The sequence below is a fragment of the Zingiber officinale genome, chromosome 1A (assembly GCF_018446385.1).
Source record: "Zingiber officinale cultivar Zhangliang chromosome 1A, Zo_v1.1, whole genome shotgun sequence".
Lineage (NCBI taxonomy): Eukaryota > Viridiplantae > Streptophyta > Magnoliopsida > Zingiberales > Zingiberaceae > Zingiber > Zingiber officinale.
Window position 1 is genome coordinate 178,876,567 of NC_055987.1, and position 22,529 is coordinate 178,899,095.

Consider the following 22,529-nt stretch of genomic DNA (forward strand, 5'->3'; position numbering starts at 1 on the left):
AAGAATGAAAATTGGATACACCTTTTGGGTAAAACCAAACTTGAAGTACCTCCTTTGGAAATTTACTAATTTTTGAATTGCTCCAGTCTTCTTGGCATTGAGAACAATTCAATTTTATATTGTGTCAATTATTAGTAACATTGTTATTTTATAATATTATTTATGTATATTACCTTTTGGCATTTTTACACTCACTTTACAATTTTTTTAATTTAATTATCATCATTATTTTATATATTTTCATTTATTTTCATATTGCTTAATTTTAGTTTATTATTCAAATTATTTTTTCCAATTTTAAGTTTTATTTTAATTTTTTGCATACTTTAAATCTGTTTTTAAAAATAAGATCTTTATTCTATTTATATTAAATCACTTTGAGAAATTATTTTTAAAAATAATTTAGCTCTAATCATCTATGCAGATTTTTTTAATATGTTAATTTTATTTTATAAGCTCTAGGAATCTAATTTTCTAAAATAGTGCATCATATAAAGATTATCAAACTATGTACTAATTATTAAAAAGATAAGATGTAAGAGAAGAAAATAAAACTATATCATCTCGGAAAAGAATTTTTAAAATAAAATCCTAAAAAATTAAGTGCCTTAGTGTATTGAGTTGTTGTGTTTGTTACGATGAAGAAACTTGTTAAAATGTAGGTGTCACTAAGATGAGCTGTCAATTCTAAGTATTGAACTAGATTGATATTTTTTTTGGGTGAACATTGAACGATATTTATATGAATGAATTACATGTGTCCAAAACATAGTTGAGCAATTACAATATAATGATTCCATAATCACAGTATTAAATTATCGTAGATTATGAGCCAAATATCATGCATGTGCTTTATCATGATTAACGTATAAGATATTGTCATCATGAAATCTGGGGTGCAAATTTTGATAAAATTAAGGTAAATACTTCCCTTATGTGTTAGTCATTATTTCAAAGGCTAGTAGCCGCCCGTGATTTACCTCCTCCATGTTAACCTTGAGACAGATTGGCGGGGGTGCTAGGGGCAAGCGTATTCACCTTTTGCCACCATAATTTTTATACACCTGCTGCCCAATTTCTTAAATATACATAGTTTGATTCTTAGTTACGGTGTATTATAATGTATTTTCCTTTGATGGGATGATAAATTTAGGATGTTGAACTACTAAGTCATTTATTACAGATACTTTCAAATTTATCTTAATGACCTATAGAAACTATACAGTAGGAGTGTAACCTTTTTTTTAAATTTTCTTGTTTATTTTTTTAAGCAACTGGTTATGTTAATCAGATTTTATTTTTAGGATTTAGGGATTGAGTAATAGTCTTAATCTAAAAAAAAATTCAAAACGAAAAAAAGAAATAAATGCTCACAGGATGTGCGACATGCAGAGCTCAGCATATGTGTGTGAGAGATATATGTTCAATCAAATAGCATGTAACATGGAGTATAAGCATATGATTTCTGTCATAATTCATTAATTATAGAATGATAATGAATCAAAAGCATAATATTCACCTAGAGCAATTAAAAATATGTATCACGAATAACACATGGCATGAGGAGATTCTAATTGATATGCCAAATCATCTTTCCGTATTCATCGATGCAACCTAACCCAATTTAAAAGGATGAAATGATAGATTTAAGATCCTAAAATAAGTTGGGATTAATTGAGTTGCTAGTGCTTTGTCTTTAACCTAGTTTTAAACCAAAGATTTGGTTAATTAAAAATTATAAAAAATAATTTATCTACAGAAGAGAATTTACTTTATGGTTGCTTTCATTTGTTGCTTTTTTTTATTTGTTCTTATCTCCTTGTTAAGTTGTTATCACTAGAAATTACCAGTAAAGTTAAGTGGTTGCACCTCTTGGATCTTTTTTTTCTAGATTTATCATTAATTCAATATCGCCCTAATGATGTCTCCTTCTTCAACAAAGGAAATTTAATCTAAAAGTTCCTTATGACAATTGAAGTATTATTACTTTTTATTTTCCCCCTATTTTTGATCATTTTTTGGATTTCACTAATGTTCAAGTTCTTATTCTTTTTTATTGTCTTCTAATTCATGTGAGTTGTATGGATATCGTCATTGTTATCTAATGACGAAGATGATAATGATGATGATGGTGGCAAACTATCTTTGTCACCTTCTTCTTATGTCACAAGCGCTAGCTACCTCTTCTTTGGTCTCCTTTGAAATTCAATTTGACTCTTCATAGAGCTTCATTTGGTTAAAAAATGGTCATCTAAAAGGAATTTTTAAGGTTCTTGATATTTTGTAGGCATCCTCTATTGAAGTCAAGAATATTGTCCTAAAGAATATCTTCAGAGTAAAATGTACCAATCATGATTGACAATTTCCTCTCTAAGTACAATCAAACCATTATAGATTTTCTTGAATCATCCATGAATGTAATTCATGGGCTCTCTTTCTTGCATCTCGAAGTTTTATAATTCATTCATCAATAGGTCCCTCTTGCTACCATAGAGTTGAATGTTCCTTGATGCAATTTAATGATTTGTTTCTCATAGCTCCTTTGCATTTTGAAATGGTTTCGACATTGTAGAGTGATGATAGCCTTTGCATTTTTCTTGGAATTTTTTTTTTCTAAGTTGATTGTTTCATCACCTCCATCAATCAAAATCTCAAAATCTTTTATTTACGCTCATCCATATATCAAAATCTATCATAAGAGACTCTATTCTCAAGCAAGGTGTAAAAGTCATCATCTCTATCGAAGAAGATGCTAATCAAATGAGCAATTGAGCTAAAAAGTACGAGTAAAGTAGCACAATACAAAGCAAAACAGGAACATTAGTGTTATCGAGTGAGCATTAAAGCAAGATCTCGACGAGGTGAGTTAATTTGTCAGTAGCATTGTCTATTTTCTTCTTTGTTTAACTTTTTTTTTTTTGTCGTCTATTCACATCTTTGGCTCAATCGAGTCAACCTCCCTATGGAAATAGGCTTTTAATCTTCATTGATGCATTCCAGTTCTTCCCAACAAATCTATTAACCAGTGTTTTAAATACATTTAAGGAGAGTATTAGCCCAACCATAAAATTACTATCGAACTGTAGCTTAAAAGTGACAAGTAAGGTATACATATAATAGGTCTTTAATTTTCCGGGACCGGGACGGGGGACATGGAAACTTCATGCGCAGCAGGCTGCCCATTGCTTATATTGGTTCATCCAAGAAATCAAATTAGGTGGGTCCATCCATGCATAGCCAATCACGGGAAAAAAAAAATGTATGTATGTCCCAATGACAACGAAGCGTGCGAAGAAACAAACGTGAGGAAGGAGATGCAGATGAAGTTGATGCATGCATCATATTAATTGCCACATCGAGGAGCTGTCTTTACTTGCGCTGCTCTCTCTAGCTGTCATTAAACAAAATAAAAGCAAAACGACGCCTAACAACTCTCTCGGCCGTTTGTGTAGAAACTCTACTTGTACCACACGCAATACTCTTCATTTTTTATTAAACTTTATAAAAAGACTACACGTGATTATTGTGTCTAAGACCGAAAAATATGTGCAAATAAAAATGTCACTTCACCTGACAATTGACAATTGACAATTGTAATACTCATTCAAAATTAGGCATGATCTAAAATATATATGTATATACTTTTTTCCAAAATGATAAATCGAAAATGCTTTTGGGAGGGCTGGTGGTAGTTCAAGAGAAAAACAGAGTTATTAGTTTTTCCACCTATCCTATCTGAATATTAAAAAGATGACCTACTAATTTACGTGGATAATTTGTTTATAAATAATTGATTCTTCGATTTGAAATGAAGCTCCTCAATGATATTTTACATAATCAGTCAATCCAAAGAAACATTAATGATTAAAGATCAGGGAAGGGATCTCTGATAAGATCCTCCGACATTCAAGTAAGTACAGTTTTCTTACAAGTGGAAGAAAAAGAACAATAGTGGATGTGCGAATGAAGGTTGCAGATAAGAAAATTACGTACCTTGTCAACAGAGAGGACCCTCTTTTATACCACCTCTCATGATCTATGTGACCATGAGATGGCTTTATGCGTCAGAGTTTGTTAGGTAGTTCCTTAAAGAGCTTCCAAGGAATCTTTTGTATATCCACAAATGTACATCTTTTTATCATTTATAACTAAACTTTTCTGAAGTCATTAAAGGGGGGATGTCGTTATAGATGAATCATCGATGAAAAATCAGATAAACTCCAGAGGAGTTTCCAAAAGAATATTCCCCGACAATTATGTAAGGTTGTTAAAATATTGTCGGTTGTTTGTCTGTTGCATATATCTCGGTTAATCTGGAATGTCGGTCATATGTTTGTCATTATATTCTATCATAGTATCTCGGTCGGTCCATAAGGCTGGCTATATTGCTTGCCATTGTATTCTGTTATAGTATCTAGCCAGTCCATAAGACTGACCGTATTGCTTGTCATTATATCAATCTGCCCTATCGTATGTTAAATAGTATAGGGATCTGTTCTAATATAGTGCCCTGCCAAAGGTTCATTCAAGAAGTTGTATGGTAGATTACGTCAAGATTTATTTTAGAGACAAGATGACATTAAGTAACTAAAACTCGGTCAACCTGTGTCTGACCGAGTGAATATGCAAAGTTTTCTAAGGATAGTGTCTTTAAGCCAGCTTGATCTTTACCAGGTCGGGCGTACACGGAGATTCTTGTGTTTAATTGACCCTCGTCAGACCAATCTTATACTAAGAGCTTTATAAGGCCAAGTGTCTTTAGGCCCGCCCGGTCTTTATCCGGCCGTGTATATACAAATAGCCTTGTATTCGATCGACCTTCATCCAGCTGATCTTATACTAAGACTTGTATGAAACCAAGTATCTTTAAGCTCGCACAGTCTTTGCTCGGCTAAGTATGTACAAATAGTCTTGTGCTCGATCGGCCTTTATCCGGTCAGTCTTATACTAAGACTTTTTATAAGGCCAAATGTCTTTAAACCCGCCCAGTCTTTACCCGGCCGGACATACATAAATAGCTTTGTGTTTGATCGGCCTTCATCTGGTCGATCTTATGCTAAGACTTTTATAAAGCTAAGTGTCTTTAAACCCGCTCGATCCTTATCCGGCCGGGCTTACACAGACAGTCTTATGTTCGATAGGCCTTTATCCGACCGGCTTTATATTTTTGTGAGGTTAAGTGTTGCTAAGCCTGGTCGACCCTTTGCCCGACTTGCTTTCCTTGAACTCGGTCGGCTATTAACTGACTGAACACACTATTTTTTATTTTTTGAGTAAAACCCTAAAATCCTTATATTCAACCAAGTTCACATCCGATTGTCCTTATCTGGACGTTATGCTATGGGGTCGCACGGGCAAGATCTGATAACTCTGAGGCCAGATGATCAACAAAATCAAGTGTAGAATGCTCATCTATTTTGATTTTGTCTATCACATCATCTTGATTTTAATTATTACAGTATCTTCTGGATCAATTTGATATGACATGTATCATCCACTTTTCACCATGTGGATTCTAAAATGTTGCAATGCGTATGATTTAGATAAAATATGAGAAAATTTGCATGCAGCCCCTATTGATAAATAAATCTTTGCATGCAGTCTTCATCCATAAAAATCTTTATTTTCACTCCCTAATCAAACATATTTACCTAATTGCCCATGATATTTTTAGGTATAAAAAATCCAAAAATCAGTATAATTCCTCTTAAATTCAATATACGATTCTTTTTTCACTTCAATTGGATGGAAAATATACTAGATTTTCTTTAAATGATACTCAATCGAATGAAAAATATACTAGATTTTTTTTAAATAGTAAATGGTGCTAAATTTATGAGGAATTATATTAAATAGGAAAAAAGTTGTGCTCAATTTAATAGAAAATATATTCAATTTTAGTTTAATGTGATGAATTTAATAGGAATTATACTCATTTTTAGATTATTTGTACCGAAAAAATATGAGGGTTAATTTTGATAAAAAAATATAGTCGATTCTAATATAAAGTACTGGATTCTAGTGTAAAGTGCTAAATTTAATCGGAATTATACTCGTTTTTAGACTTTTTATACCTAAAAAAAAATCTGAGGGGTAATTTAGGTAATAATATTTACTTGAGGGAGTTGAAACAAGTAATACTTTACATGCAGGGAATGGAAATAGATTTTTTTATGATGGAAGACTGCATATAAAATTATCATTATGATTAGAGATTTTTCTCTACTTTATCCATAAAATATTAAACTTTAAGAGGAGAAAATGATAAAATATGAAATAAAACTTTTAAAAGTAATTTATATCGCTACGTAATAAATCTCATTCCTTCCCGATTAAAATTAAATATAAAAAAAATGAAAATATCAAAAGCATTTTGTCCTTAAGTCGCAATTTGGCATAGGGTGAGTTAGTCGGTCAATTCGTTTTCCAACAAAGGTTGGGCTGTCGTTGTTTATTTGAGAGGGCAAATTGAAATATTTTGATCTGCATCAAGGGAAAGAAATAAAGTTCCAAAGTGGAGGTCGCTCACATCAAATTGCGACGTTGCAGTGCGACACTATGATTGTTTATCGACTCCGATCCTTCTTTCGGAATCGTGAGTTCAAAGCGTTTGACTCCGATCGTTTTTGTCCGACAAACAAGAGGAGTTTGATCCCAATTAAAGTTAACTAAAATATACATCCGTCTTGTTTTGACTTAAGATAAACAGTGCATAATTGAATCAGATGGACAAGAGACGAGTAGAAAAAAAAATCACCTGCTACTGAATCGTCTACCGTGAACTACGTATATGATCCTTTAAATTGATGTAGGACAGTAAACCTAATTTTAGGTTTTTCAAATTTATCTGATGAGATAATCAAGTAGAATCTAAAATAAATTATTCACCATCTTTGTTCATAAATAACTAGTTGAACTCATGTGTTTAAGTTTATATCATGTGTCAAATTTATTTATTTAATTTAAGAAATTATTTATATATTAAATGAATATAAATAAACTCAGATCAAATTCGCTTATGAATATATTTAATTCATTTATGACTCTTAACTTGATTCTCCATTAATAAGAGGGTCAAAATAATATAAGCACTGCCTGCTGGCTTTTAAGATGGCAAGAAATGACAACTTGACTAGTTAATTAGATTGATAAAGTGTAATGTTCATGAGTTGGCGCGTAATTGATATCTAATGTTTATTTTAATAAATGATATCTATTGTTTATTTTAATAAATTTTAGGATTGTAATTGATATCTAATTTTATTTTAATAAATTTTAGAATTAATTCTCAACATATATAAATAAACATCTTATCCCATCATACAAAGAAGTGCTAAATAAAGTATCTCTCATAATTTACTTATCTATATCTTACCACTTATCTATATCTTACTATATGACCGATAATATTAAACCGTTTAAATCAACGACATCACTTTCTTTGTTTTTTTCAATAGGACTGCAGCAAATAAATCTACCATGTAAGAAACCCAGGAATCCAGACAAACGACCTTTTTGATAGAGATTGGATCAAGTCAAAATACACGCCAAAAGAATAAATAAATATGAAAAAAAAAAACAAATAATTTCGTTATTCTGGACAGAAAAATGCTGTCAAAGAACAATCCAGGGAAATATCAGCGCTAAAACAATTATGTAAAATAAAAAAAACAATAAGTTCGATGATGCATGTGTCTGCTGCATGAATAACTAAGTCTTAAAAAGGACTTTCAGGGCATTCACTTCTTGAGAAAAAAGAAATACAATAATGCTGTTTATCCTAACAGATGAACATAAACTTCTGGGAAATTAAGCTTGATAATAGGAATCAATAACACTACAAAAAACAACTGAAGTAAGGCAAGATTGATCTTGGATATTCCTCAATGCCTACCTATTGTCAGGGTAACATCTATTAAGAAGCTCAAGAAGAAGAGTGGCTGCTGAATCCTTCGCCTTCTTTACACTAGGCATGGGCTCACCAATGCATTCATCAGTCCAGCCTCGATCGGATGTATTAACACGAACAGCATAAACAAATCTTTTGGCATGAGCTGGACCACCTTCATTAACACAATGGTACTGTGGCATAGGCCATTGCCGTCTTAAACAAATGTCATTAAGGGTTTGCCTGGTGAAAATCTGAACACCATTTTTTTTCTCTCCATTGTCCATATCTTTAGTCATTGCATTTTCCTCTTTCTCCTTCAGAACTACTAGTGCGTTCCTTGCAGCTAACTTTTGTGCCATCTTCTTCTGTGGGTTTTGAGCTATTCCAATTTGAACCCCATCAATGAAAACTTCGACAGTAGCTATATTACCTGTGCGTGTCGCTTTGTATTCTAAACCTTCAGCCTGTTGTTGGCAGCGTTCCTGAAGTTCCCTTACAGGATGCATGGGAAGGGTTTCTGGTGTCACCATAGGATGCAACAAAGGTTGGAAGACCTATGATACCATGAAGCAGAAATCAATGAAAAGATCATTATGATAATAAAAATAACAGGAAATAATGTTAGTAAAGATGACATCCATTGGGTTGAACATTATAGAAAAATGATTTTGTAAACCGATAAGAGATTACCTTCCAGACAATAAATGCATCACGTTCATTGTCAAGAAAAATTGCACCTGCAATAGACTCGACAATATCTCCAAGTACCTTGGGAGCCTTGCAATCTCCAAGCCCAAAATAGTTAAAACCTTCTTTTGACAACTCATCTTGAATATCTTTCACGAAGTCACGTATCTAGAAACAATTCACAATAAATTTACTATTTTAGTATGAAGACTCTCTACAAACTTATGCTTCAAAAGAATTGTTATTCAAATTGTAAAATGAAAAAAATTAAGAGAGCAAATAAAGAAACCTGTGCTTCCAGAGCACTTGAACCATGACGTAGATACGCGTGCAGCTTGTGCTTGACTGCTACACGTGCAAAGTTCTCATTATTCACAGCTGCAGCTCTCAAATCTGTCAAACGGCCAGGAGGCAAGTTGGTGTAGGTGAAAAATAGATGCTTTGTAATTAGATGATCTAGTACAGCATCACCAACAAATTCAAGTCGTTGATAACAAGAGACACCCGATGAGGGACGAGATGCATGTGTTATGGCTTCAACAAGCAAACCCCTATCCTTAAACTTCACATTAAGTGCACCTTCTATTGCTTCAAAATCAACACTCCTCATTATGCTTTCAGGGATATTGTAAGGCTTCGGGCAAGGAAAGTCCTTGGGATCTAAATCCACTTGAATACCAATCCATCTCATGAGATGATTTGCAGCATTTTCCCCACCTTCAACATAATACACACCAATCAATGCTTCAACAACATCAGCTAAAGTTTTACTAGAAAGAACCCTGTAGCAGCTTGAATCACTCTCCACTTCCCCATCTTCCCTCATATTTTCTATACAATCATCAGCATAGAAATCCTTTTGTGGCTCAGTCTCAGCAGCAGGACATTCCTCATCAAAAATGGAGTACTCTGTTTCCTTACTATCTTCATCAAAGACAGGGAGAACCCCAGGGGCAGCCCATCTAGATGGAGCAAACCGATCAGCCTGGATATACGATTGAAGTCCTTTATTTAATGCATACTGGTACAGAACCATGTTGCTAACCATTTGTTGCCTCATCCTTGTAAGTTGGCCCTCATGCTTCTGGGGGTACTTAAGGAAAAGAAAGATACTAACTACCCACTTTAGGTATGCATCACCAAGTAGCTCTGCTCGTTCATAGCAAAAGGTCTCCTGACATGAAGCAGCTGTCAAAGCTTCTAATATCTGTATAAGATATTGATCACATCAGCTGAGAGATGTAGCATGAGAAATTAATTAGAGTGAGCAAATGAAATGTACAAGTGAACTCAAAACAGTACCCTCATAGCAGGAACAGGATATCTGATCATATCCTTCAGCTGAACTGCCAGAAGCATACTCTCAATTCTCCTCATAATAGAGGGTAACCTCTGCGCTCCCCGAACAAGGGCACCAGGGAGTGGATGAATGAGACATAGCTCTGGAGGTAGATACACATAGTACGTTTTGTCTAAATTCTCTTCATTTTCAACTTCTGGTCACAACACAATTTTTTTCATAAGAAATAAAGAATAGCAAGTGTGATATGTAGGCAAAAGCAAATGAGTTATAGCAATACCCTCCGAATGTTCAAATCGAGGCGATAGAAGATTCTTGCAATAGGAGACTCCACGACCTCTTATAAGAGGTTGTTTCTTATGCCTCAAATCTACCCCATACCTGCAAATACAACAATCTAACTGCTTCAGAATGCAAGGAAACAAAATGTAAATTAATCACACTTAAAAATTTTGGTATAGAAAACCTATATAGCACTGAGACCACTAATTTGATTGAAGAGGAAATACTACGATATTTATCCATTGCTAGATAGATGTATACCCTCTTGATATGTATTTATCAAATACTATAATATTTGACTGATCTAGATATGTTAAAGACTAAAATATGATCAGAATCTTACTTCTGTCTGTAGTAGTCAGCATATGAGCTGTACTCCAGTGGACCAAGATAACCTTCCTTCCTAGGGAAAGAATTTTCGGCATTCATTTCATACCGAACAGAATCCACATAAAACCTTTTCCCTGAATGTGCAGCAGTTACAATCCTTCCAGCTAGATCTTGTACATCAATGCAAGAATCTGCCAACTGCAGCTTTTCTTTGGAATGGTAAACATCTGTGGGTTCTATAGAGTCTCGACTTGGAAGCAATCCAGAAGCTTTCACAACATCAAACTGTGCAATAGCCCCTCTAATTCCATATGTTGGGTGAACTTTGTGACAAAAAGCCATGCCATGACGTAATTTCCCAAATCCGTACTCCCTCCTATCTCCACCCAAGGTTCTCTCATTAGTACCAAGATAAACATCAGGACGTGCTCTCTGAAGAGGATTATTCCATGAATTTGTCTCCACTATCTTCTCAACCAAACACCAGTCAATTCCTTCCAAAGGATTATGATATTTCTCAGCTATCAGGGGAACAAAGAGATATGCCTTTGCAGGATCCCATGGAGTAGTCGACGGATCAACATCAACATCGAGCACAATGCTCATAAGTCTAACATGAAAGCTCTTCAGTGCAGCCAGCTGGATAAAGAAAAAGAAGATTAAGTAATAATAGTTCAGGCCAAATAGTGAGAATTAGTAGTTTAATTTTTTTAAAAAAAATAAATTTTATAGAAGTTTAATAATTTTTGTTGTTAGATCCTCCTCTTATATAGAAGATATTTAACATAATTTTTGAAACGGTAATTGTAGTGTAGGAAAATTTAGTTCAAGTTTATTTTACTTTAGTTTCTTTCTTTGTTTGCCTGCATTTTATCAGGTATAGGATTGCTTAATATTTTTAAATTATTTTCAGTTTTATTAGGGTTGGAGCTTGATATTCGATTGTAGGTTCACTCTTCTATGTTCATCCTTGGAGATGTCATTGTATCATGCCTGTGTTGGTGCAGTCCAGTAGAGCCTCAGCCAACCAGGTGCCTCGTCGGGTTAGGCACGACTTGACTCAAATCAGGTTGTGTTAGCACGACCACAACCCGATTTGAGTCAAGATCAAGCAGAGTCAAAGCCTGGACACCCTTTTTCTTTTAATATTTATGTTTTAAAATATATTTTTTAAAAAAATAAACAATTAATAGAAGTTTTCAAAAAAGTAAAATAAATATTAATATTATTAGAAATATTTAATATTAATAACTCGCATTTATAAATAGTTTATTTAGGTGGGCCGCATTCAGCCCACGGGTTAGGCTAAGCCTGATACTGTGTTGGGAGAGGCATGGCTTGTATACCTGACCCAACTTATGAGTTGTGTATATGTTGCTCGACCTGAACCTTTCGCTAGGCTCAAGTTTGATACAACCCAGCTTGTAGATGGCTGGGTTGTGTTTAGCATGACCCATAAAATGATAGGTCAAGTGGCCTAGCTCAGTTGGTACCTTTATTTCAACCTCTATCACTCATCTTCTCACCTCACCTATATCCTACAGAAATCACGTGTACCACCATTTTGGAAACCATGTAATCTCCTCAACTACCTCCTCGCACGACTCTATCACCTTCTTTTGTCAAATCAACCTCACCTCCACCACCACCACCACCTCACCTATTGTCTTACATTCACATCTTTATTGCCACAATGCAAGATCGTCCTACCTATTACCTCATGCTACCAACCTAAGATCTCCAACTAGCCTACCGCCATACCCTTTGCCTCTCAACAGCTCCACCCCACTCCAATGGGGTTGGCTAACTCCTAGAAGCAACACCTGTGGCTTATCATTCACACCTCTATTGCTTATCGTTGTTGCACTTCCACCACTCTGGAGAATTGCAACTCATTGCATCTTCTTAAGCATTTTCGTAGCAATCACATTTCTGCCCTTTACCAGTGAGCTGACTTATCCTCATGCACAATGCGTATGACTTCACTAGCAGCACCAATGTAGGCAACTTCTGTCGATGCCCACCACTAGATCAACCCTCCAAAATACATCCCCCTTCCACTACTCCAATCCCACTATTTGTGGATCTTCGTGACTGACAAAAAACACATGCATCACAACGAAGTAGGCGATGCACGTGTGAATGCCTCTTCTACGTCACATGGAGTCTTCTTCGGTTCTTCGGTGTACAGAGATTTCCTCTTCAATTTGTGAACGAAGTCCCCTTTTCTACTGACTGAGCAAAAGCAACTGATACTCTTTAATCAATTCTACATGGATCTTTTCAAAAAAAAAAGTTGATATAGCTCATAAAACAAAACCATTTGGGGTCATGAACAAAGAGATTTAATTTGGTCCAAGTTTCAGTATTGTGGAAATTTCAAAGACTGAATTGTTCTAGAAACAATATAAGAGTCGATTCAGATCTACAAGGTGAATTGCAAGATAGAAAAGCCCTTTCAACAATTGATTAAGATTAAAACTTCCTAACAACAAAGGCTGGCACAATCTGAGAATTATTTTTGTTTCTCACAATTGTCCTACTTATCATCATACATTATTCATCAAAAAGTAAAAAACCCAGCCATTACAGTAATATTATAAAGTAATATAACACTATAATTAGTTAAGTTTTATTTTTTTAATCAGCAAATATAACAATTAAAAAAGATTATCAAGATTATAGCTATACCATGTGAAATTATAACAAAATATTTCTGGAATATTTTGGTTTCTAAATATTTGTGAGATTCATTATATTCACAGAAATTTAGAATTAACCAAAAATATAATTATATAAAAAACATATGTAACAAATTTGACAATATGAAACAAGAAAATATTTTATTGCTACAAGCTTAAGAGTACTGACAAACTATAGATAGATTTTGTAATTTTAAACTAGATAGATTACAACGCTAATCATTAATTTCACACAAGGATTTATACAAAAATTTTGAAATTCATGAGAATTAATACAAATTTTTCATTAAAAAATGAGTAAGTTTTATTGATGACACAATGGAAAAGCAAGTCTTAACATTCTCTTTATATATATATATATATATATATATATATATATATATATATATATACAGAAAGAACGAGGTTAGATTTATAAGGACTAAATGAAACAATGTAAATAGTTTTAATGAATATTACATTGGTACACATAATAATTTTACAAATAAGATGCACACTCACCCATAGTCTGATGTTTAGACATTTAGAGAAGAATTAAATCACTTTTTCAAAATTAATTCCAGTATAGATCTACGAATATCACAGTAAAACCTCCAGTTTTGACAGACACTACAAACCTAAATATATTTCTTAATTGGCTAATTAAAGGGTAGCCCGGTGCACGAAGCTCCTGCCATGCGGGGTCCCGAGGAAGGATCCATTGTACGCAGTCTTACCCTGCTTTTTACAACAGGTTGTTTCCAGGATTCGAACCTATAACCTTTTGGTCATATGGCAACAACTTTACCATTGCGCCAAAACTCCCCTTCTTCTTAATTGGCTAATTGAGATAGAAAAATATTTTGATAGGTACGACATGGCTTGTGTCAAACAAGCATATTTGCCAAAAGCAAAATTATAAAGCTGCTAAGTAACTTTGGCAAAGTGTTCAAGACAAATTAAATTGATATGGGCAATCATCTACATGGCATTTGCCTAAAGTGACACATTCTGTGAATTGTATTAAACGGACAATCAATCTTGTGTAGAAAAAAAAACTATAAATTTGAAAACGCATTGTGATACAAGGAAGAATCTATGTTAAATGGATTTAGGCCAAAAAATTAAAGAGAAGGAAACTTATTTTTGTCTACGTTAATAAAGTCTTCATAAAACCGTAGAGAATGACTATTGCACATAAGAGAATGAATAATGCTCTCCACATGGAATATTACAACCAGAGAAGCAAAACCCTTGATGATGTAGCCTTCAAAACTCCTCCCGTTAATTTGACCCTTTTGAAACGTTGACATATTACTAACCATAATTTAGTCTGATTGTTGTTGCCTAGTGAAGCAAAATATAGAATAGAAAAAAATATATATATGACTAATAAAATTAAGTGGTGGAATTAAAAGCTGAAAAGCAAAACATATTTAAGGCGAAAGTAGAAGTATAAACATTAGGTAAAATATCCGATGACTTCAATACGACATGGGATTAAATGATATCAAAGTTAAAAATAATAGTTACGAGTGTACTGAGTCAAAGGGACATGCACCACCAAGTAAAGAATCCTGATAGTAGAATGAGAAAGTATAAGAGAAAGTGAAAGAAAAACAAATAGCTTATAAGGAATTATATATTTCTAAAAACCTAGAAAATTTTAAAAAATATATAATAACAAAGAAAAAGACTAAGAAAGTAATGAATGAAGCAAAAAGGAAAAAAGAAAATTTTGCATGATTATATCGAAAATTGAATACAAAAGAAAGGCAAAGAGACATTTATAGAATAGCTAAACTGAGAGAAAGGAAGACAAGAGATCTTGTCCAAATAAAATGTATTAAAGAAAAATACAATAGGGTATTAGTAAACGATAAAAAAATAAAAGAGAAGTGGAAAAAATATTTTCATCAATTTTTTAATGAAGGTTTAGGTGACCAGCTTAACTTAGGCAATTTAAGTAGGTCAAATAAGTATAGAAATTTAAATTTTTATCGTAGAATTCAAACTTTAGAAGTAGAACAAGATTTAAATGGGATACACAATGCAAAAATCATTGGGCAAGATGATATTCTAATAGAGGTATGGAAGTGTCTAGGGAAACAAGATATTAAATGACTTACAAAATTATTTAACATAATATTGAAAACGAAAAAAATGTGATCAATGGCAAATAAATACTCTAGTTTCCTTATATAAGAATAAGGGAGACGTATAAAATTGTACAAACTATAAAGATATTAAACTAATGAGGCATGCCATGAAACTTTGGAAAAAAGTAATACAAAAAAGATTAAGGAAGAAGACAAAAGATTGAAAATCAATTTGGATTCATGCTTGAAAGATCGACAATAGAAGCTATACATCTTGAGCAACTAATTGAAAAGTTTTAGAAAAAAATAAAATCTACATATGGTATTCATTCACTTAGAAAAAGCATATAATAAAGTATAAATTGTATAAAGAATTCTATAACAAAGAGGTGTTAGCGTCAAGGTTTAAAATTTCAACCCGTGCCGAGATTTCGGTCTTGGACCGGAACGATACGGTTTCGATACCATATCATGTCGATATAGTTTCGGTATTTTTTAAATATAAAATATATTAATCAAAAACTAAAATATTTAACATAAATATTTTAAAAATAAACAATATAAAAAATAATCTTTAAAAAAAGGAAAAGATATGGAAATAGATAAATAAATAAATAAAAATTTTATTATAATTTTTAAATTAAAATAAATGGAATATAAAATTAATTAGATAATTTTATTAGGGTCTAATAAAACCTCTCTAGATTATCTCCATCATAGCTAGAAGTTGATTAAAATAATTAACCTAAGTTTAATTAAAAAAATCTGAAATCTGACACCACTTGCGAGCCCGCACAACTTCGACACTACCGCGGGGTTACGTGACCCCTCAGCCATGATTGAGAGGATTGCGTGACTCCTTCGACATGACCGCGATAATCGTGTGACCCCTCTACAGCGACCGTAGGGTCGCACGATGCCTCCGCGGAGACAACGAAAGGGTTATGCGACCCCTCCACTACTATTGCGGGGTCGAGCAACCCCTTCGCTCCGACCACGGGGTCGCGCAACAAGTTGCAACTGTCGCGGGCTTGGTGTTGGGTCGTGCCGGTGCCGGTTGTCGAGCGGAACGAGATGTTTCGCCCGTTTCGATTGTCTCAGTACGACACTTTAAATTAGCGTAACATATATTGAACTAATTAAGGATATGCATGAAAATGTAACGACCAGAGAGAAGATTTTTGGCGAATTAACTGAAGCAATAAAAATAGGATTACATCAAGAATTAATTCTAATTCCTTATATGTTATACTAATTATGGATGAATATGTTGTTTGTTGGTAGATGAGACAAGGAGTAAATGCTAAATTAAAATCTTAGCGGGAAACACTAAAAGTGAAAAGTTTAGGTTCAGTAGAATAAAGACATAATATATGAAATTTAAATTTAAGCAATATTAAACATAATGAGATAATTATCTCAGAGCTTTAAGTATTTAGGATCATTTTTATAAAATGATAGAAGGATTAAGAGAGATGTCTAACATAGAATACAAACATAATGATTAAAATGGAGGAGAGTGTCGAGTGGTTTATATGATCGTAAATTACTTCTAAAACTTAAAGGAAGTTATACAAAATAGCGATTAGACCTACTATGTTATATGACATTGAATGTTGGACTATGAACAACACATAAACAGAAGATGAGAGTTGCAGCGATGAAGATGTTAAGGTGGATGTGTGGACATACGAGGATAGACAAAATAAGAAATGAGAGCATTAAAATAAAAATCGAAGTTACATCTATTAAGGAAAAACTCGTTTAAGATAGTACGGACGTATACTTAAACTACCAATAAATGCTTCAATTAGGTGTTGTAGAACTATGACAAATATACACATCAAACAAGGAAGAGAAAAACCAAAAAAAACTTGATTAAAACAATAAAACAAGATAAATTTTATTTAAGTATAGATGATGATATAGTAGGGGATAGAACTCATGGCATAAAAGGATCCATATAGCCAACCCCACCTAGTGGGATAAGACTTGGTTGTTGTTGCTGCCACCGTCTAGAAAGTTTAAAAGAGAAAATTAAACAAATTAACATATAATGAAATATTCAAATTAGTAAATCAACTACGACTTTCTTTGGAATAATAACTCCGAAGCTTGTCAAGATAGAGAATTCATTTTCTTGTTCACTACTTGCCACCACATTGAAAGTTCTATAAGTTGATACAAGAGACACATGATGACACTGAAAAGTGTCCTTAAAAATACCTAATGATATAGTAGACTATCAGTTTTTCATTCATAAACTCTAACCATATCATAACTACCTTACACCAAAGACATGAACCCTTTGATGAGGTAATCTTAGAAGAAAATCCTCGACTGACACTCCTGAAAAGTTTGATATGTTATTGGCTAAGTCTTACCAATTATAACACTAATTCATGTTACCCGAAGTCTAAAAGAGAGCATTAAACAGTGATGAAGTCTCATCAATTATAATTGCTTCACGTTACTTTAAGAGTCTAAAAGAGGATATTGAACAAACCACACAAAAAGAACTAAGAATGCACCACATACATTTGAAAATTAACAAATTAATTATGACTTTCTTTAGAATAATATAAAGCTAGTCAGTGAGAGTCTATTTTCTTGCCCACTACTTGCCATCATATTACTAGTTCCATTAAGTCAATATAAGAGACACGTGAATAACGACAATGAAAAACACATGAATAATTATTGGAAGTACCTAATGATATATACTCAATCTTTTCACATTCATAAATTCAAATCATTTCATAACTTCTTTAGGAGCCTTTGTGTTTGATTTATTTATCTAAATTGTGAGGAAAAGTGACTAATGCATGTTTATTTGTCTTATCAACTTATTTAAACATAAGTTTATTTTTCATATTAGAGAATAAGCATCTGTCCTTTTATCTTAGACTGTCTCAGGTCATGCTTCTTCATTTTGATGCTAACGAATGCATTCTTAGCATTATCCTTTTCACAACTCATGGCTACCGTGGGGATACATATATAGGATCGAGTAAGGCATTAGAGAGGGAGTAGTGTGATCTGAAAAACACAATTAAGAGTGCAAGATATTAAAAGGAGTTAATTAAACAGCGATATAAAGGAAGGAATAATATATAAAGAAAGACTCGGTTCTTTTAACATGGTTTGGAACCTATGAGTTCCTACTCCACGACATGTAGACTCGTAAGATGAGTCCTTTTCTCCTTCTCAAATCCTTCCAAAGGTGGAGAAACCTCTTGCAAAAAGTCTTTGCATGAATAAAAGCAATAAGTGAGAGAAAAGCTTTTGGAATAAGTATCGAGCTTAAATGTTATGACATTAAGCTCAAAATGAAAATAAAAATGAATTAAATACAATTGGGGAGTAGAAAAGCAATAGAAAAAGCACTTTGTTGCAATAGAACTATTATTGTAGGAGTTCCCCTTGCTCCTTTTATAGAAACTCCAAATGGCCATGAATAAACTCCAACAACTATTTTGCATTAATGTCAGTCGAATAAATCTTACCATCAGTCTGCAAAAACTTGGATCATGAAAGACTTGTCTGCAAGCTTCTCTCCTTAGTCGACTAAATGCCTTTCCAATCGACTCATATTCAAGCTAGTCAACTCCTCCAGATAAAAACGCAAGCTTTGTTTTTTGAGCAATTACAAATTAAGTCACTGAAAATTCTTATTAGTTGACTCCAAATGCACCTAGTCAACTCAAATAAATAAGATTTTATTCAAACGATATTATTTTTAAAATTACAGCATTAACTCAATCGACTACCCAATGACTCCGCTCCAAATTGAAACATTCTATTTGTCTAAGATAGAGCCTCAATTGATACTCAGTCAACTAAATCAACCTCAATTAATTATATTATGTTTTGAATCAAAGTTATGTACTCAAAGTCAAAATACATATCAACCTCCAAAACTTCATATGTTGGATAATAAACCAACCTTGACCTACCTCCTGTTAAACTTAATTGTACACCAAGTATCTAATCTTAATTGATTTTTTTTGCATTTGTCAACACCCATTGGACTTTTCTTTTCTGTCAGCCCTTGTTAAACTTCTCTTCTAGGAAGTATCTTGTCAACATACTACACCTGCAATGAGTTAGCAAATATTCTACACCTGCACATTTGATCAACAAACACAATGTTAACCTTACTTAAACCCTTTACTAACCACATCAAACCATATGTTGAAGCTCGATCACTTAAACCATGATTAAACCAATAATAACACTTTTCCACCTCGAGATAAAGTCTCATCATTTTCTTATTCATTAGTGGAAGATCAAAAAAGATGAGAATAAAGTCAAAGGCTTAATTCTTCAATCTAATTTTTAGATTGCTTTAGATGTAAAAGTTTAGGCTAAAAAATTAAGTTAATATAAATGATGATATAATAGAGGATAGAGTCCAATGTCATAGTAGAATCCATATAACCTACCTCACCTAATGGGATAAGGCTTGGTTGTTATTGTTGTTGTTTAGATGTAGAAGTTTATTTTGGAATATCCTCTTCTTCAAGAAGAGATCTCTAACTAGAACGATACAATTTCAATATTGATATGATTTCGAAACTTATTTAATTAAATTATTAATGATAACATAATTAATCTTATTTAGTATAAGATAATTTTAAATTGACAATTTTATTTAATGGGTTATTTACTTAATAATTAATTAGATGGTTAACCTATTTTTTTCTTATGCTTATATTTGTTGAATAATTTGCTAGTCTTAATACTTTGAGTTAAAAATGCTTGCAACCAATTAGTTTTAATTTTTAGTTTTAGTCACTTGTATTCTATATACTTCTTTGTTTTATAATAATTTACACTTATAATCTGCCTAACTTTCGCAGCTAGAATGTCGAGCAACTATAAAATGAGGCATTACCTTGTCTCTCTATAATGTGGCATGTTTTGTTTTCAAATTTGCAACATTGGATAGGAGTACTTCCAGATTTGATTAAGAATGTAAAATATTAGAGGGATGCGAGCTTTTTAAAAAATTAGAGTTGTCAAATTAAGAATAAAATGATGCAGGCTTGACTTACTCAAATTTTAAAAACAATTACCTTTTAAATTGAACTAGATATTGTTTTTTAAAAACCTTTAATGTAATCCTATTAGTGCACACTTATTGCAATTATTATGCATCGTCAATGGTATTCTAATAAATGAATTTTAAAAAATGAAAGAAAAGTAAATGAACTCTTTACTCAACTTAATCAAAGAAAATTTCATTTAATTAAAACATCGTATATTGATCAAATATTTTTTATTTAATCAAAGTGGCGTGCAACTCTAGATGTTGTTCAACACCTTAACTGAAGTCAAGAGAAGACAAGAAAAAGAAGCTCGACACAAAACCCTAATTTTTCCACCCTTGCTCACATTATCTCTCTCAGTCTCTCCTATTGTCATGGAAGTTTTTATAAAAAAAATATCTATGATGTTAGATACCAAATTTTATATTAATTTTTAAAATTTTAGATGGCTAATTAAGTTGTTTCGAACCATATTTTGGTTTTAGATGCTGAGAAGTCAATTTATGATTGGATTGAGCGCATCAAGGAAGCATGGTGATCAAAGTCAAGTTGGTTTGAATCAAATTAATTTGGACTTATTTAGGTCAGTATAATGTTGAACCCAGTTTTTATAAGGATAGTCTTGTTCACTAGTGTTAAATTAAGTTAGCAAATTTTAGGGGAGCATAGGAATTTAATTCACTCTCTCTCTCTCTCTCTCTCTCTCCGTGTACTTCCTCTTCTCCGATTCCTCTACCTCACTTGCTCTATCACCAACAGCATGCTACACATGTGCCATTCTCTACAAGCCCTCAATCCTCTTCTCCCGTCTCCACTAGCAAACCTTCTCTCTCTCAATCTCACTCCTACTCTCTCTATTCTTTGTGTCTCTATTTTTGTTGCGTGTGATCACCACTGTTTGCAAAAGTGAAGCGAGCTCTAATGTCAGTATTGTCCCGCGTGTCAATTAGCAAGTGAAATGGTAAATTCCACCTATGCCAGTACAACCCAGCACTTCAATTCTTGCTTTTTATCCTATAATTTGATTTATTTTCAATCTTATTTTGATTAAGGTCTTTAATAAAATTTCCTCTTCATGAGTTTAGATCTTCGTGAGAAATCGTCTATTCCTAAGATTATATATCCCTCAAACTGCAGTGGGTAATAGTTTTTCACCCAGTTTTACTTCGCTTTTGTATTACATCACAAATATTATTTAAATCAAATAAAAATTTGCATACCTGAGTTTCTACAAACTTTATGGTTCCCTGGAAGACGAGAGATGCCTTTGTTATCATTGTTCTTGCGACAAAGAGATCCATCATCATCGATAAAACCTGTAAGGACAACATGATTAAGAAGTAATTTCAACAAATCATATAAATGCTATGCTAAATTGGCTGAAGAATACCTCTGCATCCAGTTCACTTCCAAAAAGTATAGCAAAATTTGAAACTTGTGTAAGGAATGGGTCCTTTGTAGTTCCAATGTCATCACACTTCACAGCATACATATATAACTCATCCTCTGAATTGTTGCAACCCTCCTTCCCAGACAGTATCCATTCACCCTGTATTTACAAATTTCAACATGTTGAGTATATTCAACCAACATTTAGAAAGATAAACCACCAGAACAAATGAAAAGGCTATTCATCTATCATGCATATGGAACAACCATGATCAAGAATATCACAAAACTTTAAAATTAAGATATTGCACCAATATACTTGAGACTGATCAACCTGCTTAACCTTCCTATGAGTCTCAGACTCTCAGTTCTGCAATTATAATTCCTCAAGTATTTATATAGAAAAATAGCCATGTTAAACTTAAAATTTTGGATATATATATATATATATATATATATAAAACACTATTCTTAATTATTCTTAATATACCAAGACAATATTAATATGTTGAATCTAGCATGTAAGTCAATTGATGACTTATTCTCACGAGTCATAGATATAAGATATCAAATTGACACATGAGTATATATTAGAGAATCTATATCGAATTGACCAATCATGAGAAGTTTCATGGATCGTTATATGAGCGTCATAAATATTCTCATAGTAACTATTAGTATAAATAGTCCTGAAACCTGAAGTCACTACAATTCCCTACATAAATAGTTATATACTTTGACATCGACAAACATCACCTATAACAAGATGGTAAAAACGTTCACTGGTATGCAATGAGCTATGCAGAGGGATGAGTGATG

General features: G+C 32.9%; 1 protein-coding gene across 3 annotated transcripts in view; it reads right to left on the reverse strand.

Annotated features, from left to right (window-relative positions):
* Positions 1–7,637: 7,637 nt before the first annotated feature.
* The window catches only part of LOC122038525 (endoribonuclease Dicer homolog 1-like), a 40,285-nt gene continuing 25,393 nt past the window's right edge, over positions 7,638–22,529 (reverse strand). For 2 of the 3 annotated variants that reach the window (XM_042598314.1, XM_042598316.1), the window contains exons 12-19: positions 21,712–21,870; positions 21,542–21,637; positions 10,504–11,129; positions 10,159–10,259; positions 9,881–10,074; positions 8,868–9,785; positions 8,582–8,746; positions 7,638–8,445 (exon numbers count right to left, since the gene is read on the reverse strand). In XM_042598314.1, the coding sequence (XP_042454248.1) occupies positions 7,891–8,445; positions 8,582–8,746; positions 8,868–9,785; positions 9,881–10,074; positions 10,159–10,259; positions 10,504–11,129; positions 21,542–21,637; positions 21,712–21,870 (2,814 nt within the window). In that variant the 3' untranslated portion in view covers positions 7,638–7,890. The remainder of the gene's footprint in view (positions 8,446–8,581; positions 8,747–8,867; positions 9,786–9,880; positions 10,075–10,158; positions 10,260–10,503; positions 11,130–21,541; positions 21,638–21,711; positions 21,871–22,529) is intronic. The other variant, XM_042598315.1, reaches the window with a different exon arrangement.